This window comes from Ursus maritimus, unplaced genomic scaffold (genome assembly GCF_017311325.1).
Source record: "Ursus maritimus isolate PB19 unplaced genomic scaffold, ASM1731132v1 scaffold_13, whole genome shotgun sequence".
NCBI lineage: Eukaryota > Metazoa > Chordata > Mammalia > Carnivora > Ursidae > Ursus > Ursus maritimus.
This window is the reverse complement of record NW_024423675.1, coordinates 55,717,710-55,737,001: the sequence shown is the minus strand read 5'-3', so window position 1 is coordinate 55,737,001 and position 19,292 is coordinate 55,717,710. Positions and strand designations below refer to the sequence as shown.

The window sequence follows — 19,292 nt, the reverse complement described above, 5'->3', positions numbered from 1 at the left end:
GAAAAAAACAAAACTATGGAGACAGTAAAAAAAAAAATCAATGGTTTTCAGGGGTTGAGGGGAAGAAGGGATTAATAAATAAATGGAGCACAGAGAATTTGTAGGGCAGTGAAACTATGCTGTAGGCTGCTATATTGGTGGGTATGTATCATTATGCATTTGTCAAAACGTATAGAATGTACAAAAGCAATAGAGAACCCTAATGTAAGCTACGGACTCTGGGTGAAAATGGTGTGCCGGTGTTGGTGCATTGATAGTAACAAACGTACCACTCCAGGGGGAGATTTTGACAGACGGGGAGGCTGAGCATGGGGGAGGAGGGGAGGAGAGAGTATGTGAGAAATCTCTATACCTTTCACTCAGTTTTGCTGTGAACCTAAAACTCCTCCAGAAAGTAAAGTCTATTAAAAAAACAAAACAAAACTGTTCATTCAAAATTTATTTTTTTAAAATTTATTCTACCCTAGTCGTGGAGTAAATGTATTTTTCCCATAAGGATTTATAATCCTTTCCAATGTCCAAACCACTCAATTCATTTCAGCTAAAGGCAACAAATAAGAGCAATTCCAGAAAGGGAATCCGAGTCATCGAGGCCAGTAGGGTTCAGTGCATGTACCTGAGTCGGCCATGTAGCAAGACGAAGTCACATGTCACATCTCTTCAGCAGCCACAGGACAAACAGGCGCTCCTCCCTTCAAATCCAAGAACTTCCAATATTATTTTGTCAACTTCTTAGAGCTCTCTGGAAATGACCAAGTCCTTACTCTACTCTTCTTACTAACCACATGTTTTGGAAAAACACCATTAGGGTGTAATTGGCACTGATATTTTCCAAATGAAACATTTATTTCTGAAAGTATAAATTGTCTTATTTTTCTGTTGTAAGCACTGGTTTTGTTGGCAAATGGAAATATGAATTGTAATTATTGTGGCAAGGCAGTTGGAGTGCCTGTGGGTTTTGTTTTTTTTTTAATATTTCCATAGGCTGGCAGCCACGGTGATGGCTTTCCCATCAAGCAGGAGTCCTGGCAACTCCCCAGGTGCCTTCTGATAGACTTCTGGACAACAGGACATGAGCCCAGGATGCAGATGCGTTAAGTTCTTTGAGAACTCCTCTCTTCCTTCATAGCCATCCATTTGCCATTGGGATTATAGCATTTGTGCTGTGTTTTTATTACTACAGGTTTGGTAAACAGTCATGTTTCAAAGTATTAGGCATGCATCAAAGAGGGTGTTTCAATCGTGTATTGCTGCATAATGAACCACTCCCCAAAAATCAGTGGCTTGAGACAATACTGATTTGTTATTTCTCTTGATTCTGTGGGTTGTCTGGGAACTCCTTTTGTTCATTACTGGAATCCCCCATGCGGCTGCATTCAGCTGAAAAACTGGCTCAGGTTGGACTCAACCAGAACACTGGGATGGCTTTGCCTCACTCTCCATGTGATCTTAGGATCTCTCTCCAAAAAAACCATGCAGATCCGGTCTTCCTTGCATGGCATCTGGGTTCCAAGAAGGCAAACCCCACAGTGTAAGTGCTCATCACATTTCTGCTTACACCACCCCTGCTGATGTCCCATTGCCCAAAGCAAGTTGCACGGCCAAGCCCAAGGACTGTACAAGGGCATCAATACCGGGAGGTGTGATTCATTGGTGACCATCCATGTAACAGTCTACCCAGAGAGAGGAAAAAATAATTATCTGAGTGAACAGATTTAGTTTAGGAACAAAGGCATTAAATATGAAAACATAATGATTGGACATATAAGGGCTTAATTCAATAATAACTAATATAAAAATGGACAGTTAGGACAAGCCAGGCATTGGACTAAACATTTCATATTTATTATTCCACTTTACCCTCATACCAACTGTACAAGATTGGTACCATTACAAATCCTCATTGTAAGGACAACAGAACCGATGCCCAGACATGGAAACAAGCAGTAAAAGGTAGTGTTCAAAGTGAGAGTCCAGGGAACACAACTCCAAAGTTCATGTTCTTAAGCCGCATATTATCACACTTCTAAACAGATGGTACAGAGGTCCCCACTGTAGTGACAGTGCCATGTCTTTAAAAATTCACCTTCTGCATTAAATTGAAGTCAATCATCCTAAGTCCCAAACTAGTGAGTCAGAATGGCCTCCTGTCAACAAAGCTCTCCACTGAGCAGACTTCTTTTCTCCTTGTCTAATTCACCTAGACTTCTGGCTAATACACAGGCACAGATACGGTTCCCTCTCGTTTAGGGTAGAACACAACCTGGCCAGCCACCCCTCACTTCAGAGCCTGGCAACAGGCTCCTCTGTGGAGGAGGCAAAATAGCCCAGGACGAAAACACTGGTTAGACCACCCAGCAACATGATCTGACGCCAGTCACTTAACCTCCCTTAGACGGTTTCTTTAGCTTTTTTTTTTTTTTTAAAGATTTTATTTATTTGACAGAGAGAGACAGCCAGGGAGAGAGGAAACACAAGCAGGGGGAGTGGGAGAGGAAGAAGCAGGCTCCCAGCGGAGGAGCCTGATGTGGGGCTTGATCCCAGAACGCTGGGATCACGCCCTGAGCCAAAGGCAGACGCTTAACGACTGAGCCACCCAGGCACCCCTGTTTCTTTAGCTTTAAAAAGAGGTTAGTAACGCGGTCTGTCTCAGAGAGTTTAGGGGAAGATTAAATTGAATAAAGCTTACAGGGAACTCAACTGCTGCTTCTAGTACATAAATAAATGGTAACTATTGTTATTAAGATTAAGTGCTTTTCAGAACTTCTTGGAAGCCCCCTTTTCCTTGCCAGTCATATACTTTGAAAGAAGCATCCCAGTGGCTTTATCATCTCTGTGGAGGACCTTCTAAGGACAATCAGCAGAACCATATAGATTATACATTAGCTTATTTACAAGAAATAATCAAAGAAAAGTTTTAAAGAAGCTACTTGACTTGGCCGAGGGGGGGCGGGTAAGAAGGCAACGTGATTCTCCAAAGTATGTGAACCATGTTTCCCCAAGTCGTTTATTACATATCCTGTCTGTTTGTGTGTCAGCTCAAACTCTCTACCGAGGGTAATAAAACCAAGTCACACGGGTGAGGAATCACATTGAAATGCTTTCTTTAAAATCTAACGTTTTACTTAATTTTATGTATTCTTGCTAAAAGGAGAAAAATTCAAAAACAAATAAGAGTCTCATGTTTAAAGATGCATAAACACTTTGTAGATCTTTTCTCACGCATTTTACAAGGTTAGCATTCCTCACATTGCTACAACCGTGCACAGCTAGAGTTCCCCATGTTCGACAGGCCATTGCGTGAAGTTTACAAAATGGAGGTGCCTAGAAGAGTATTTTACGTCACGCACAAACTCTTCCAGTCCCTTTCAACTCCATCAGAAGCAAAAGGAAGCCATGGAAGATACGAAACCAGAATAATGCCCACAAATAATCTTCACAATTCCCTGTTGCTTACAGAAATCGAGGTCCTCTAAAGAGCCAAGGGGGGGTTTAGGAAACTTTCAATTAAAATGGGAAACGTAAGTATCCACTCCAATGTCTCTTTGTCTAAAACAGGAAAATTTCGATCTTCTCAATAAAGTCTGTTTTGAGTGGTTTTTTTCCACTTTCACACACCTGGAACAAATAATGAAAGCAATAGAGACATCCTGGTACAGAAGGAAAAGCAAGAGCTCAGTCGGCCAGAATTGAGTGCAAGTTCCACATTCTTGCACTTGTTAATGACCAAGAGTGAGCCTCTTATCTGTAAAAATGAGAATCATAATTCCTCCTTTAAGAATTAATGTGAGGATTACATGAGTCATTGTAGATGAAAATGCTTGGTACACCATTTGGCACCAAATAGGCATTTGTTAAATGTTTATTTTGTTCTGCCTTCTCAATAGGCTTTTCTTTCTTAATACCAATTACCTCCAAACCTACAGCATATTAGAAAAAAAGTCCTTATGAAAAGACTTAGTCATTGGCAAATATAAGCTTTTACCTAAAAGCTCTACATTAAGGGATTAAATTCTTTGCAAACCTTAACAGCGAAATTAACACTCGCCTTCCAAACATGGGGCAGGTGAACTAATCATACGGTTCACATTCAATACATACCATCATGCTTTTAGAATGAATCATGAGATTTTAAGCCTATGTGCATAACCAGGAACTTAATTAAAGCCAACTAATGTTTGTTAGGAGTGCAACAGTTGATGCACAAGTGCATTTGCTGCCAAGATGGCCTTGTGAGTTTCATCCATTCTCTACAAAAAAATCATGAGACACCAATTACCCTTTCTCTCAATTTTTCCAGGTATGGGTCCAGTGGGTCATTAGGACATGGGGCTATTGCAATGCTCTCAATTAGAGAAGGAGAGACAGCTGCTGGAAGGACTGGAACCCATTCTCTTGATTCTCAGTCCACTGTGCTATGTCATCTCACTAAGTCCCTCTACAAGCAGCCTTCGATCCTTTTTGTTAACTTAGGGGCAGGAGAGGGAACAGCATAGCATAGTGGATATTGTTGATTGGCGCTCGACATCCACTCCTCCCTTCTTGTGGCCCAGTATTCTTTTTTTATTTTTTTTCTGAACTATTAGTTGCCATCCATTAGTCTGTCGTGAAATCAACTTAGGGGGTCAAGACTGGAATTTCTTAATGGAGTGGCATAGCCTAGAGTAGCACTCAATTGCACAGCAAAGACTAGAATAGAATCTATCAGGGCATCCCATTGTCTTGTGAATCTTTTATCTCGGGTAGACATGAATGTGACTGTGTACATGGGTAAGCTGAATTTTAGAGTTTATCAAATAGTTTGAAAAACATTGTTCTGGCATGCCTTTCTGTACCTCTGACACTGAGAAGCTGAATACTATGTTTCCCAAAGTCCTTTCAGAAAAAATTCCAGGAGCAATTTGGGTTTTGCCAGTGAGATGCCCAAGTGTGAGATCTGGAAGATGACGGTGGTCACACCTCTACTCCACAGCTATTTCTGTCGGCGTGTGGTGGACACTTGGGGTTTTCTGTGGCATCATTGGCAGAGGACCCAGCATACAGTCACATGATACTTGGATTCTGAGAGGCAAGGCACAAGGCATCCATTTTCTGCTGGCCCAGATAGCAGCAGGAAATGGAGTTAGCAGCAAGAGGGGAGGCACCGTAAACATGGTAGCTTCCAGATCTTGGTCATATCAATGAAATTCTGGATCCTCTGGCTTTCTGACTACAGAAGTATCAGCAGCAATCTTGGTGGTTTCATTCTATAATGTGCCTTTGGGAATCACTATGGAAAACTCAACCTCAAGTCTATTCTTCAGCCCTCACATGATTCTGCAAGCCACTTAATACCCTATAATAAATCCTTTCTTGGTTAAGCTACTTGGAGTAGTGTCTCTTCTGTACTCTACACTGCTAAGACTAACAGGAAATGGAAAAATAGAATAAAATCTTCTTTTGGTACTCAACACTATACTGGAACCTAGTTATGAATCTCGACAAGAGAATTCTGAAAAGAAGGGAAAACCCAAATCATTAAAGTCATAGATATTTGGGGGTTTTTTGTTGTTCTGGTTTTTGCAGGTCCTATATCATCAAGCAATCAATAAACACTTGTTCATTGATAAGACCACATGATGGAAAAACACCAAATGGCTTCATACTTTCATAACTAGTTGCAAGGAGAATGAATGAATCTGTTTTAGGTTGGACAGACCTAAGACCCTAAAAAAAAGGTCCTGGAAAGGCCCTGAGATGGGAATTTGGAGGCAGGGGTTTGTTGAATTTCACACTTGGAACAAAACCTGTAAGAAAGTAAGAAAGCAGGACTGGGCAGGGGAAGCAGTTGAAGTGTGATACAGTTGCCACAGAGGCCTTGGCTGATTTGGGGGGGGGGGCAGTGTTTAAAATGGGTGGAGAGTGTAGTTCTGAATCTGACATGACCCTTCAGAGTGGTCTTGAAATGAAGAAAGGAGGCCAGGTCTTTGTACCCCCACATTGACCAGTCACTAGATACAAACTGTCTTCGGGAAAAGTCTGTGACCCAGGATGAGGTAGCTCCTTCAGCCAAGTGCAAGTCCTTGCAGGGAACTCAGCTCTGGGTTGTCAAGAGCCAACAGCTCTGGGCAGCTGAAGAAGGAGCACTTCAGTCCTAAAGGGGGGAACCAAGTGGTGAATCACAGCATCTGCTCAGAACCCAGAGAAGTCTGAGTGAGAAGAGATAATGAGGTATAAACTATTGTGGTGTTCGTGTGGAAGGAAAGAGTAGATAGATAAGGGAGAAGACAGGGCTTTGCGATTTATCAGCTGTGGGAGGAAGGAGAGGGACAAGACAGAGTTCCTTCCCCACACCCTGCCTTGGACACTGGAGCAGATGCCAGACCGTTGGCTGAGGCAGGGAAGCCAGCAGAGAAGTAGGTTATTGGTGAGAAGAGGATAGAGGCAGAAATTACAAAGTTAATGTTGCCTGTGTTGAGTTTGAGATACCTGTAGGATATAACAACATTCACTGAGCACTTGCAACATCCATGTTCTAAGCTACGCACCTTGTATACATCGACTCACTGAATCCTTGTATAAGGATTCTTCTATGAGGAAACCAATCTTGCTAGTCCTATTCTTGTCCCAAAGCACATGGGTTTTCAAAGTGGTTAATCACCTGGCCCAAGTCACTCAGCAGAGCTTACATCTGAACCCAAGTCTATTTTGCTCTATGCTTACAGGTGTCCTCTCCACACCATTCTACAGATGAGAAGAGAAGGACAGGGATCTGACCTAGAGAGATAATGGTTCTGTGAGAAGATCAGGACAGGAATCTGATCTAGAGAGATAACGGTTGGCATCATCATTGCATAGATGATAATTAAAGCCACAAGAATAGGTGGAACTAGTTAGCAATATTTACAATAACAGTGTTATTTGCTGACACGCATCAAGTATTTCCCCACACGTCAGGATATCTTCTCAATGCTCTACATTATTTAATCCTTACAGCAATCTTGTAAGATGGGACATAGGCTCCTAGGGCTGTGTTAACAAAGGTCCACAAATTGCGTGGTTTACACAACGTAAGTGTATTGTCACACAGTTCTGGAGACCAGGCGTCTGAGACACCAGCTGAAGCAGTAGAAGCAGAGACAGAGGGAAGTTGAGTTTTCATGGCATCAAAAGAAACCAGGACGCACGGGACACGCAAGTGCACCCAGCCGTGAGAGCCACACTGGAGCCTGCATTTGGCACTGCAGTTGTTGGACCACGACTACATTCCGGGTTTGGAGATGTATAACTGTTCCTCACTGAGTTCTGACTCTGAGATCAAGATTCCCACCCACGTGCATATCCGCACTTATCCTTACATTAAATGCTCATTTCACTTCTGCTTCTTATAACCTTAAAACAATCTGACTCAAGCACCCAGAGAGGCAGGGAGAAAGAAATGAGTTGAATGCCACATCATGGAAGCTAATGCAAAGGAATGATTCAAGAAGGGAATGGCTGCACCAAATATTACAGAAAGATCGAGCATGATAAGCACTTTAAAACCAACAGAGGTTTGCTAACAAAAAATGTGAGAGCTGGGTGAGTGGGGATCGAAGCCAGGCTGCCGCGGACGATGGCAGGTATGGGAGGTAAGACCAGAAAGAGCCCTAGAAACCACACTTTAAAGTGGCTCAACTGTGAAGAAAGAGAGGGAAGTAAGGCCCTGCAAAGAAGTTGCTGCAGAGTAGAGGGACTGATTTAAGATGAACACTTTTAAATGCGGAGGGAGAGGAGCCATACATGAGAGTGAGGTTGAAAACAATTTGGAGAGAGGACAACTGATGGGATGAAATTGCTTGGGTGCAAGCAGCTGGGGGAAGGAAAGAGTCCGAGACAGGAAGAGGGAAGGAGGCAACGAGGGGTGTGCACACAGAGCAGGCTATTTTAGGATCTGATATTGAAGATATTTCCTGTAATGGCTTCCATTTTGTGGGTGAAATAGGAGACAAGATTATCTGCTGACCGTGAAGGAGGAGACAGGTTAAGAGCCTTGAGGAAGAGAAGAAGATTTGCAGGAGTCATTTCAGAAAATGGCAGCGAGCTCTAAGTGGAACACTGTGGAGGGCTGCCGGTTAGTACAGAGGGCTCAGGTGAGACCACAGGCCTGTAATGGCATGCCTACCTGTGAGTTCCTCCAGTCTCACTTGGTGGGGCAGGAAAAGCAGCAGAAACATTGTTAGTTGGGATTAATTGAGGTCTGAGGAGAGAGGGGCAAAGGCACAAGGAGTTCAAGGTGTTGGGGAAAGAATGATTGAAGAAAGGAACCAGAGGATCTACGCGGACCCCGGATGCCAAGGCTAGCAGGGAGAAAAGAGGAGAACCAAGGAGACTCAAAGAATAGCTGTGTGGGAGTAAGAGATGGAAGTCTGTGGTGATAAGAGTTCATGGAGATTTGAAGATCTCAGGGGTGAAGTTGTAGGTGGTTAGAAGATCCTAAATTGGACCATGTGTCAAAGATGTGTGTTGCGTGACTGTCCAGCTTCTTTTCCTTTGGGGAGCTTTCCTTCTGTGATTACATGTGATCCTGGTTGAATAGATCACCCTGGAACCTCACCGCCCCCCACCCCACCTCTGCTACAGGAGTCAGCATGGGATGCAGGCCAATGAGTTCATCCCCTGGCTAAAGAGCTTGGCTCAGGGATGAGTATGTGACCCAGAAGATATGCTCAGACTCTTCTTTCCTGACATTCTTTCCCTGAATGTTGCAGGCAGAGAGTCTCGTTTTCTCAGCTCATGATTTATAAAGGCCATGTAGCTGTTTGTGACCATTCTTTCCTGGTAGCACGGAGGAACCACCTCCAGAAGGAGAAAGTGAGGCCAACGTGCAAAGACAAGCAAATCAAGGGGAAATGAAAGATGGGTAGAAGGGAGAAGAATCCAAATAACAATTTTAAATCGCCGGATTTAACTGACTGAGCCACCCAGACGCCCCAACTGAAGGTAGTCTATATTGGATTACTATAAACTGCAATGTAAGGTTTAAGTAGCTGAAACAAAAAGAGGTAAAGGTATGAGGGCCAAGAAGGCCAGGAAACTAAAGACAGAGTGTGGTATAGGTTTTCCTTACGAGCACTAAAGTCATCCAGGATGAAGGCAGTACTTAACAGGAGTGGAGAAGACATCTAGGAACCATCTGCAAGAGTCTTAAGTAGAAAGAACAGACAGGATATTAGTAGGTAACTTCAATGAAGATGAGAAGAAAGTTATATATCTGTTAGCAGGGGCCTCAAATGAGCAATGGTTTTTATACAAAGGCACAGGCATAACAGTATGAGGCTGCATAGGGGAGAGAGAAGCAACCAGATCCCACTTACTGATGAGAAGCTAAGTGGAGTTGTGCAATAATGTGGATAAGATCACTACTGCATAGACCAGGCAGAGCCTTCCTGATCCAAGGTTATATAACCATGACATGTTTCCCAGTGAAAAACAAACTCCACTTCTAAGTCCTAAGTTTTATTACAATATAAATAATAGAGATACCCTTTAACCACTTTACAGCCCACCACTCCTTGGCCTTGAATCACTCACTGTTCATCTGTAGGACAGACGAGAAGGTAGAACTGAAAATTTAGAGGGCTCAGCTTCCTTCTTTTTCCTAATTGAGATGTTTTATGCATACATTTAAATGTCTCAACGACCAGAATAATAATCTCAAAGGCAATTATCATTCAAGTGTATTTGGTAGAAGAGTTAGTGTTAAATATTTTAAAGCCCTCGTTAGAAAATCTCATCAACCTAATACATTTTATTGGCCAACATAAAATATAGATGGATATTATGGAAGAACAAAATCTAACACAAAAATGTGAGGCTGGGCTGCCAACTCTAGAATGAATGCCACAGAGGGAAAGCCAATGATCAACTGGCATTTCGACAAGGAGGGAAATGGCTTTATTAAGGGATTTCAGTTTGTCCGAATGACAAACAGTGAATGTGCATATGAACTATATACACATAGACAGAACTTCTTTTTCTTATGCCGTGTAATCTTTCCCCCAGAAATGGAAACATATTATTATGCCCGCTCATGTTTTTTAAAGTGATGTTGTTAAAAGTATCTCTGAAGAGTGTCGAAAATGAAATTTACAGAGAAAATAAGTGAAGTTCATTAAGGATTGTATTCGGAGAATGAAAACAGAGGGAAGGTATGAAACAATCCCTCCATCTCTAAACACCCTCCACCTTTCCGTGGCATGGATGAAAGAGAACCGCTCAGCAATTCAGTCCTCTACAGACCCAACCGGTAAAGTTGCCTCTCCCTCTCTGGGTGAGTGTGGGTCCAGAGCAGTAGCCACCATATTTCTGGGGGGTGGGCAGGGGGGAGTGGGGGCTCCGGAGACTGCAGGCCTCCCACTGGGAAAATATAAGGCCGCCTCTCCTGCCTGTTGCAGCCCTAGCTCATTTCCTCAGTCACGGCTTTGCAGGTATACTTAATAGGTCACAAATGCCACTTCATACTGTCCTTGCAGGAGACAGCGAAAGCCAGGCAACCCTGACACATCCCCCAGGGAACCTCCTTGATCACTCCCCCTGTTTGATCTGTCATCTAACCTCTCAGTGTCAAATTCATTTCCTTTCCTCTAGAATTTGCTTTTTTCCTTAATGTTTTATAATTATTTTTATAATACGGTATAATCTATTTCCCCCCTCCTTTAATTAGACACCAGTGCTTTTTCCAGAGACTATTTAAAATTTTCATATGGCAAAAATAAGATAATCACCCAAAAAAGTGAAAGTTTCTCTCAATGAAAATATGGTTTCCTGAAAAATACTTGTAAAATAGAAATTTAAGAAGAGGGCAGAAAGTGATGGAAATTAATAATAAAACCCCAATCCTAAATAAGTACTCTTGCTGTCAGTACACGTGATATATTGGCAAATAAACCTGGGCAGGATTTCTTCATCTTACAGGTTTCACATTCAAGGTTTCATTTTTAAAGGACTGAGATCAACTCTGCTCACACATGAAAAATTACCACCCAATGTGATCTGGCAGCAACATTTAAAACCAGTTCGTTTCTTATAGGACCTCAGACCTAAGTATGTTTTATCCAAATAATTAGCTGTATTGCTTTTTAAAGAAATCATATGCGTAACACTCATGAATCTCAGTCATTTTTTGGGCTTGATTGAATGTATGAATGTTTGCCTTCCTTTATAGGGGCAATTTTCACCAGGATCGCAGGATTTCAGGAGAAACTGGAAGAGTGTGGAGTAGCAGAGAAGTAGCAGAAAAGAGAAGTAGCTTTTGATCCAGAGCCAACGTGGTAAGACTGCTGATTCAATCACTAACCAGCTGTAACCTTGGATAGGTAACACCCTCTCTGACCCCAGAGAGGTTTAAAATAAAACATTAAAGCTTCTCCACATGGCTATTATGAGAATTAAATTAGGTAGTAAAGCCTCTGACTCATAAAAGGAATCCCATAAATGTTTGTCCCCTACTGCCATTGCCCATTCTAGGTATACAATCTACTGCAATTCTTCTGGGTCCCAAAGTGCTAGCAAGTAAAATAATAGGTGCTTTTAGTGTCAAGCACTAATCTACAGCTGGCACCTCAGAGATCCTTTTTTGCAAATGATGGATTCTCGCATGATCATCAAAATATATGGTGTTCACACACTGATCAAATTTCAAAGGTTTGGGGAATTCGTGAAATTGACAATTGCGTCCCATCTCTTAGCTCCACCTCCCCCAAGAGACATGGTATTCAATGAAGGAGTTTTAAGTGGCTCTGTGGGTGCCTATCTCCCCCGGGCATCACATCTTTGAGGCAGGCACAGGTGACAAAGTGATGCTGATGTGAATGGATCAGTCTTTCAAGACATCTGATGATTTCATAGTCAGGAAGCGCAAGACTGGTCAGGTTCAAGCCCAGCATCTGGGAAACCACCTCCCTGAAGTCCAACAGCTGTAATATCAAACACACAGGAAGAGTGAGGACAACATGTATCAACTACCGCTAGTCCAAATGTAACCAACCAACCAACCAAACGAAAAAGCCTGTGGAAAACCCAGGTGTGCATGAGGTACGCAAATTACTTACTGTCTTTAACCTTAGTCCTCTCGTTTATAAGATAAGAAGACGAATCTACCAAGTCACCTCCAAAATGCTTCCATCCCCAACTTCCAGTGATGTCGTAACATCTTTTCTGATGAGCTAATTAGTGTGGCATTGGCTACCAAGTCAAGAATCTCAGTTAGGCAACCAGGAATGAGACCCTGGCCTAAGACACCATGTTCTCACTTCCTGGTGGGGAGAACCTACTTCCCAGGGCTGCTCTGAAATTTGGGTCCAATGAAACAATGACTGTGTTTGTGTTCTATATACTAGGAAGTGCTTGACGAAGGTGTGGTTGGTGTCCATGGGTGATGAGTACTTACCCACTGGAATTTTAACTAGATGTGCAAGCTTCTTTTTTAAAAGATTTTATTTATTTATTTATTTATTTATTTATTTATTTATTTATTTGAGAGAGTGTGTGTGTGTGCATGTGAGGTGGGGGGGCAGAGGGAGAGGGAGAGAGAATCTCAAGCAGACTCCACACTGATCGTGGAGCCCGACGAGGGGCTCCATCTCACAACCCTAAGATCATAACCTGAGCCGAAACCAAGAGTCAGGCGCTTACCCGACTGAGCCACCCAGGCACCCCTGGGCTTGGAACCTCTTAAACTAAAGGAAGAACAAAGGGCAAGGAAGTATGAGCTGATAAAAACAGAAGGACTGCTAAATAATGAGAGGTCACATCACATAAACAGCTTCCTTCACATCCTATAACATTAGACTCTCTGGGACTACTATCTATCCACCACAAAAGGAAAAATGGAGAGGTGGGGAGGTTGGAGACGAAGGATGAAAAGGTGCCTCATTCCCCTCAAATTCTCGTACACTGGCTGCTGTGATTCTGTGCTGACGCAGAAGCAGGTAAGTCAAGGCTGTCTGGGCAACCCCTTACTAGAGGTAGCTTCCATCCGAGGAAAGATAGGCTACAATGGACATTGCCTCTGGGAAAAGTGCCTTCCAAACATTCCCACCATGTCTCATTCACTTCCCAACCACCTTCCTAGGCTGAGTCCAATTTGGGGAACATAATACTCTCTCCAGCCTAATGTCCCTGATGAAAAAGTTCCCCTCAAACTGTTCTCCCCTTTCACATATGGTCAAAGCTCTTCATTCCTGAGAGGTTTCCCTCTGAGAACACACACTTTATAGTTTGGCCTTCCTCAATGTTGCCTGACACATGAGCCAAAGCAGAGGCAGCCAAAGAGGGAAAAAAAAATACCCTACGATCAGAGTCCACTCTCTGCCCTTTTGAGCTTCAGAAAGAGAGGGAGATTAAAGCCAAAAGCAATGGGGGTCAGGCTGCCCGGGCCAGTTTCTTTATGCCTGACCTCCTGATGTGCTCACCAGATAAAACTCTCCTCCCTGCAACCAGTCAGCGAGGGAGCACTGTTTATGGCTTACATCTGGGCGAGATTGGCCATCGAGTCTGGGTGCCACTGTTTGAGAGCTGGGACTGTTTCCTGCCACTGATCTCTGCTGGAGATAAGCTTTCCCTCCTGAGGTTGAAGCCTGGGATGATGCAAACTTCAGAGGCAATCAGTGGACATAATCAAAACCTCTCCACAACCAGAACCTGGCTGTCCACATCCTTTCCACTGTTTTGATGAGAATGTCGTTTTCTTTCCTACGATCCGTGCCATGAAACTGTGAATTATTTTTCTCAGCAGAGTAAATCATAATGGTTATTTTAATGCCAGAAAGATGCTAGAGGGCAAGCAGATACATTGAAACGATAAAGACGCTTTGTAAATTGTTTTTGAAGAAACGTACGAATAATTACCAAGATTTTGAATTGTCCCCTTTTTTCCTAAACAAGATTTCACCCTCAGATTTCTACCCACCTGCTTTTCTCTCGTTTCTGCTTCTTCCAGGGACTTTTTTAGTGTCTTCGTTTCGCTGGTTACCACTTCCATCATATTCCTGGCCCTCTCTTTATCCTCCTGAGTCTCGTGCTCTGCAGTATTCAGTTCCGACTTGACAGACATGAGCTTTTTCTCAGCTTTCTCCTTCATCTTCTCAAGTTTGTCTCTGGACTTATTTAGGTCTTCAATGGCTTTGGTATGTTCCAAACTTTTAATCTATAGAGCCAAGGGAACACTAATAATTCCTTTCATATTTGTTTTGGACAATTGTATCAACAAGATAAACTCGAAGTCAATGGAATTCACTTAATAACTTTTTTATAAATAAAGAATGGAATCCATCCCAGTTATACAGACGTTGCTAAGCATACACACTGGACAAACAGGTCTTAAGGCAGTTACAGTTTATAAACATGTCAGAGTACCATTATTTGGAAAAATCAATGAGACGAATGGTAGATCGCAGGATTCTGGGGTTAAATATTAAAATAAAGGCTGCTGGTTCTTACACACACTCTAATGAGCTCCATAGGCAAAAACAACTTGCACTTTTGGCCCTACAAAAGGGTCGTCCCTGGCATAGAAATACTCGGAAAAGTAAAATATCTCCTCTGCCAGTGGTCTAGGACAAGGAAGCCCACCTAAAATCCTCTTAGTAAGTCTTGATTACTGCCATAAGGAAAATCTAGAACAGCAATATTTCGGAAGAAATGCCTTCTGACTTGACCAATGAGTATGGGAGGCAGGAGGCATGCACGGCATTCCACTGCAAACAAGAGAGAAGGGGTGGGGGGGTGCCTCTCTCTAGGCAGCTGTCCCAGGATCTTAAAGGCAACACAAAGAGCATCCCGGAGCACGAGGCACATTTTCTTTATTAGCTTGGTATTGAAAACTTTGCCAGATCTGCTTACAAAAAGAATTTGAATAAAAAGGTTGAAATTCTGACAAATACTATGACATGGATGAACTTTGGACATCACAACAAATAAAATAAGCCAGACACAAAAGGATAGATATTGTATATTCCATTTATATGAGGTACCTAGGATAGGCTAATTCATAGAGAGAGAATGCGGACTAGAATTCCATCCCCAAGGGAGGAATGGGGAGTTATTTAATGGGCACCGAGTTTCAGTTTAGGATGATAAAAAGTTCTGGAAATGGGTGGTGGTGATGGCTCCATAACACTGTGAATGTACTTAATGCCACTGAATTGTACACTTAAAAATGGTTCAAATGGTAACTTTTATGTTATGGATATTTTACCACATTTTTAAAAAATGAATTGGAGGTAGTTTTACGTATTTGACACAAAATTTTTAACACTGACCGTTAAAAATAAATATGAACGAGCTACTATTTAACATCCACGGGGATGGCTACAGTCAAAAAGAGAGATAGTCACAAGAGTGGGCGAGGGTGTGGAGAAATCGGAACCCTCACGTACTGCTGGTGGGAAGGCAGAATGCTGCAGCTGTGAGAAACAGTTTTCTAGTTTTCAAAATGTTAAATACAGAGTTAACACATGAGCCAGCGATTCCACTTCCAGGTTTATATATCCAAGAGAACTGAAAACCTCCGTCACACAAAACCTGTCCACAAATGTTCACAGCAGCACTATTCATAATCACCAAAAAGTAACAACAACCCAAATATCCATCAACCGATGAGGAGACCAATAAAATGCGTATCCATACAACGGAATGTTACTCGCCAATAAGAAGGAATGACGTACGGATACACGCTATGGATGAACCTCAAAAAATCTTCTGCGAAGGGGGCAAAGCCAGTCAAGAAAGACCGCTTACTGTATTATTCCACTCACATGAAAGACCCAGAAAAGGCCAGACACTGTTGGTAGGGGAGACTGGGGAATAACTGCCAATGGGTTGTTTTTAGGGGTGATGAAAATATTCTGAAATTTGATAACGGAAATTTGCTTTCATCTACTAAAACACACACAGCTTCTTAAGAAATTTAGTTCCTTTTCCAGCAGAGAGGAGGCCGATGGCAGCCACGCCTGGACAAGTTCAAAGCTTTGAACTGGCTCCATGCAGGAGAAAGGAAATCCTCGGGAAACTGACGGCTGCTGTAGGACTTGCGATCAAGGAGGCATAAAAACCACCACTGCGGCTTGAGAAATCCGCGGGCGATACGATGCCAACCACCGCTGGGAGAAGGAACTCTGAGTCAGTTTATGAGCCAATGAAATGGTACTGGAAGACCTAGCACCTGAGCCAAGTTAATGCCATCTACTAAGTGCAGGTCTACAGAGGCGGACCTTGGAGATCATGCATGGATTCCAAGCTATGAAAACCCATACTGGAAAACGAACAGCATATTGGATATAGTATAATAAGAGTATTGCCTCAGGATTGCTTCCTGGGTGTGATGATGTACAGGGGTCACATCGAAGAACACGCCTCTTCTTAAGAGATACCTGGTAAGTATTTAGAGGTGACGTGTCATGACGCATGTAACTTATTCTCAAATGGTTCGGCAAAAATGAAAACTTCCTGCCCTCATTAGGCAAAACAGAGCCATCGGTAAGATGTTAACAATTATTACGTAAATTGTCATGTGAAGAATAAAATACTGTCCATTACACTATTCTTGCAACTGTTCTCTAGATATGAAATTTTTCAAAACAAAATGTCAGGAGAGGGACTGTCCCATGCATGATCAATTCAACGTGCATCCTACCTGTACATGTTTTTGAATATATATTGCATATTTATTTATAAATTATATAAGCAATTGCTCTAAATAATATAGTCTGTCGACTATCAAACATTTTACAAATTGGGGGACAGTATATGAATGAAATAATCTTTATCAATTTAAAAACAAAGTTATCTCCTTTTAAAACAAAGAGATTCCCTTCATGTGCAAACTGTAACACTGATGCAGAGAGACTATGTGGCCGAGTGGGAATTTGCTGGGATTGGGATACTGAATTCAAAAGCTTGTATTAATGGATACGTTCAGCCTTTCTGCTCAGACTGGAAAAACATTTACAGTAGGCTATCTACCAAAAGTGACGGAACACAGCTTGGAGAGCTGGAAGTCCATAAATCAGGTCCTAATGAGAAGAATTCATAGCCAAGAATTTCTGAAAAATATGAGACTTTATCACAATCCTAAAGGCTGCCTCAGTTCTTGTCATTGGGGAGCAAAGGCGAGTCATGGAGCTCTGAGCCAAGCCACCAGAACAGAACTAAAAGCAGGGGATGACAGAGACCTCAGGCTCCTAAATCAAACCCAACAAACGAGATTCCTGGAAGTGGGGGGTGGCTAAACTGGTTTCTTAATCCTCCAGAAGGAGCCTCCTGGACCCAGCTCAGAGTTCAACAAGAGCCTGTGCCCCTAATGGTCTTCGGTGGGGCAGAACTGGTCATCAACAAGACCGACGTGCCGCCCAGACCCCGGCAGGGATGGAGAAGGTTCCCAGTGGGCTTTACACCCGGAGAACACCTTATCTAGCGTCAGCCTCCTTGAGCAAAAAACTGTCAAGTCCAATGAACAATTCTCTCTCATGTTAAAAGGGCCCAAAGCCCTGAAAGAGATGGCGATTGAATTTAAAATCTGATGGGTTGACTCCCCAGAGCATCTAAATTCTCTAACTGGAGGGTTTTCTAGAAGCCGCATTGAAAATACAATCCCGCAGGAGCTAGGCACTGCGCGCAGGCACCCTGAAGACAGGGGGACAGCAAAGTGGGAAGAGTATCCCCGCAGCCCAAATACATGCTGTGCCCCTGCAGGAGAGAACCACAAGGATTTCAGCAGAAGGAACCTGAAGCAGAAAACAGAGGAAGGTGTTCGACTCTGCAGTCTGAGCACACCTCCTCTCCCATCATTCTGCAGCCCAAGAAGTTCTTCCTCATAGGTTCTGCTTGGTGCCCACGTTCTAAGTAGGGAGAGCTCAGACTCAATTCCAATCTACTACTGGAGATCCGCTGAGCCCAAGATGGTAGGTTATAAGAAATATATATAAACAAAGGCTGCACTGTCCACGTTGGAGAAAGTTCTGGAGTGGATAAGGAGCATGAAGGGCAGCTGTCTTGCATGGGAGATGATCAAGAGAGGTAGCAAGAGGGAGAGATCTTTGCTGCTGACTAAAGAACATTATTCCCTTTTGGTGTTTCCTTGAGAAACTACAATGAAGATAACAATGGCTCTTCACTAGTTTTTGGTTGTCTGACTACTGATTTGGGGGCACAGCTCCCTACTAAAATTGGGCCATGTGGTACAGATGGAAAGCTGATACCTTTCCACTAAATATCTATTGTTTTTTTGGTTGTTGTTGTTCTTATTGCCCAGAATAGACCCATTTCTCAGGCTGACTTCATCTAAGGGAGGCCCAGGGACTAAGTTCTGGCCAATGGAGATACAAAACATTGTATTGTTCCTGGAAATAGGCCTACAGGGTGTCCTCCTGCCTTTCCTCCTCGCTGGGGGCTGGAATGAGGCCGGAGCCCCGGCAGCTAGCTTGTGTTAGGAAGCAGCATTGAGGATGAAAGCTATTGCTAGAATAGTGAGGCAGAAACAAGCAGCCAGGGTGGCTGATGACCACAGAGCCATCCTGCTAAGCATGGCATATCCTCTTTTCAGTGAGAAAGGAACAAACATCTCTTCTGTCTAAGCCACTGTTATTACAGAGGTGTTTCAATTTATTTAGCGGAGACTAATCATAACCAACACGGGCTAAGAAGCAGCTGGTGTTATAGGGGTTACACAAAGCATTTTCTGGATCTTCTGGAGTTCTGCCACATGATTTCAGTGCCTGCATTTGCATTTGTGCAAAAACCTACGTTTGTGCCAATTAGTAGTACTACTTTAATTATTCTAGGTTAATGGGAAAAGAGCAAAGGTGGAGTTCATACATAAATAATGTGTTCATGCCAAGTGAAGGCCAAACTATGTCACAGTGCGTGTACAAATAAAATATCTGCAGTGTTCAGTTAAAGCACGGGGTGGAATAAATGGTCTGTCCTTAGATGACATAAACCACAGGCATGCTGGTCAGAGGAACATGTGCCACAAGCAATTGGTACTACACATTCTCATTAATGGTGATTGTAGTGAAATAACATAATCTAGCACAGTGAATTAATATCACTCATGTTTTTAATTTGATTTTTACACTACATTTTGCTTTCTAAATTGGTCTGAATTTTATCATGGTGAAAATGTAGCAAGATTGGGGCACCTGTGTGGCTCAGTCAGTTGGGCTGACTCTGAGTTTTGGCTTGGGTCATCATCTCAGGATCATGGGATCGAGCCCCACGTCAGACTCCGCGCTCAGTGGCGAGTCTGCTTGAGATTCTCTCCCCCTCCCTTT

At 42.8% G+C, this 19,292-nt stretch overlaps 1 protein-coding gene across 7 annotated transcripts in view; it reads right to left on the bottom strand.

Moving 5' to 3' along the window:
• Window positions 1-430: 430 nt before the first annotated feature.
• The window catches only part of CCDC170 (coiled-coil domain containing 170), a 102,122-nt gene continuing 83,260 nt past the window's right edge, over window positions 431-19,292 (bottom strand). For 5 of the 7 annotated variants that reach the window (XM_040627967.1, XM_008694990.2, XM_008694991.2 and 2 more), the window contains 2 exons: window positions 13,931-14,167; window positions 431-1,673 (listed from right to left, as the gene is read on the bottom strand). In XM_040627967.1, coding sequence (XP_040483901.1) covers window positions 1,377-1,673; window positions 13,931-14,167 — 534 coding nt within the window. In that variant the 3' untranslated portion in view covers window positions 431-1,376. Of the gene's footprint in view, window positions 1,674-11,065; window positions 11,937-13,930; window positions 14,168-19,292 lie in introns of those variants that run through there. The other 2 variants (XM_008694988.2, XM_008694994.2) reach the window with 2 other exon arrangements.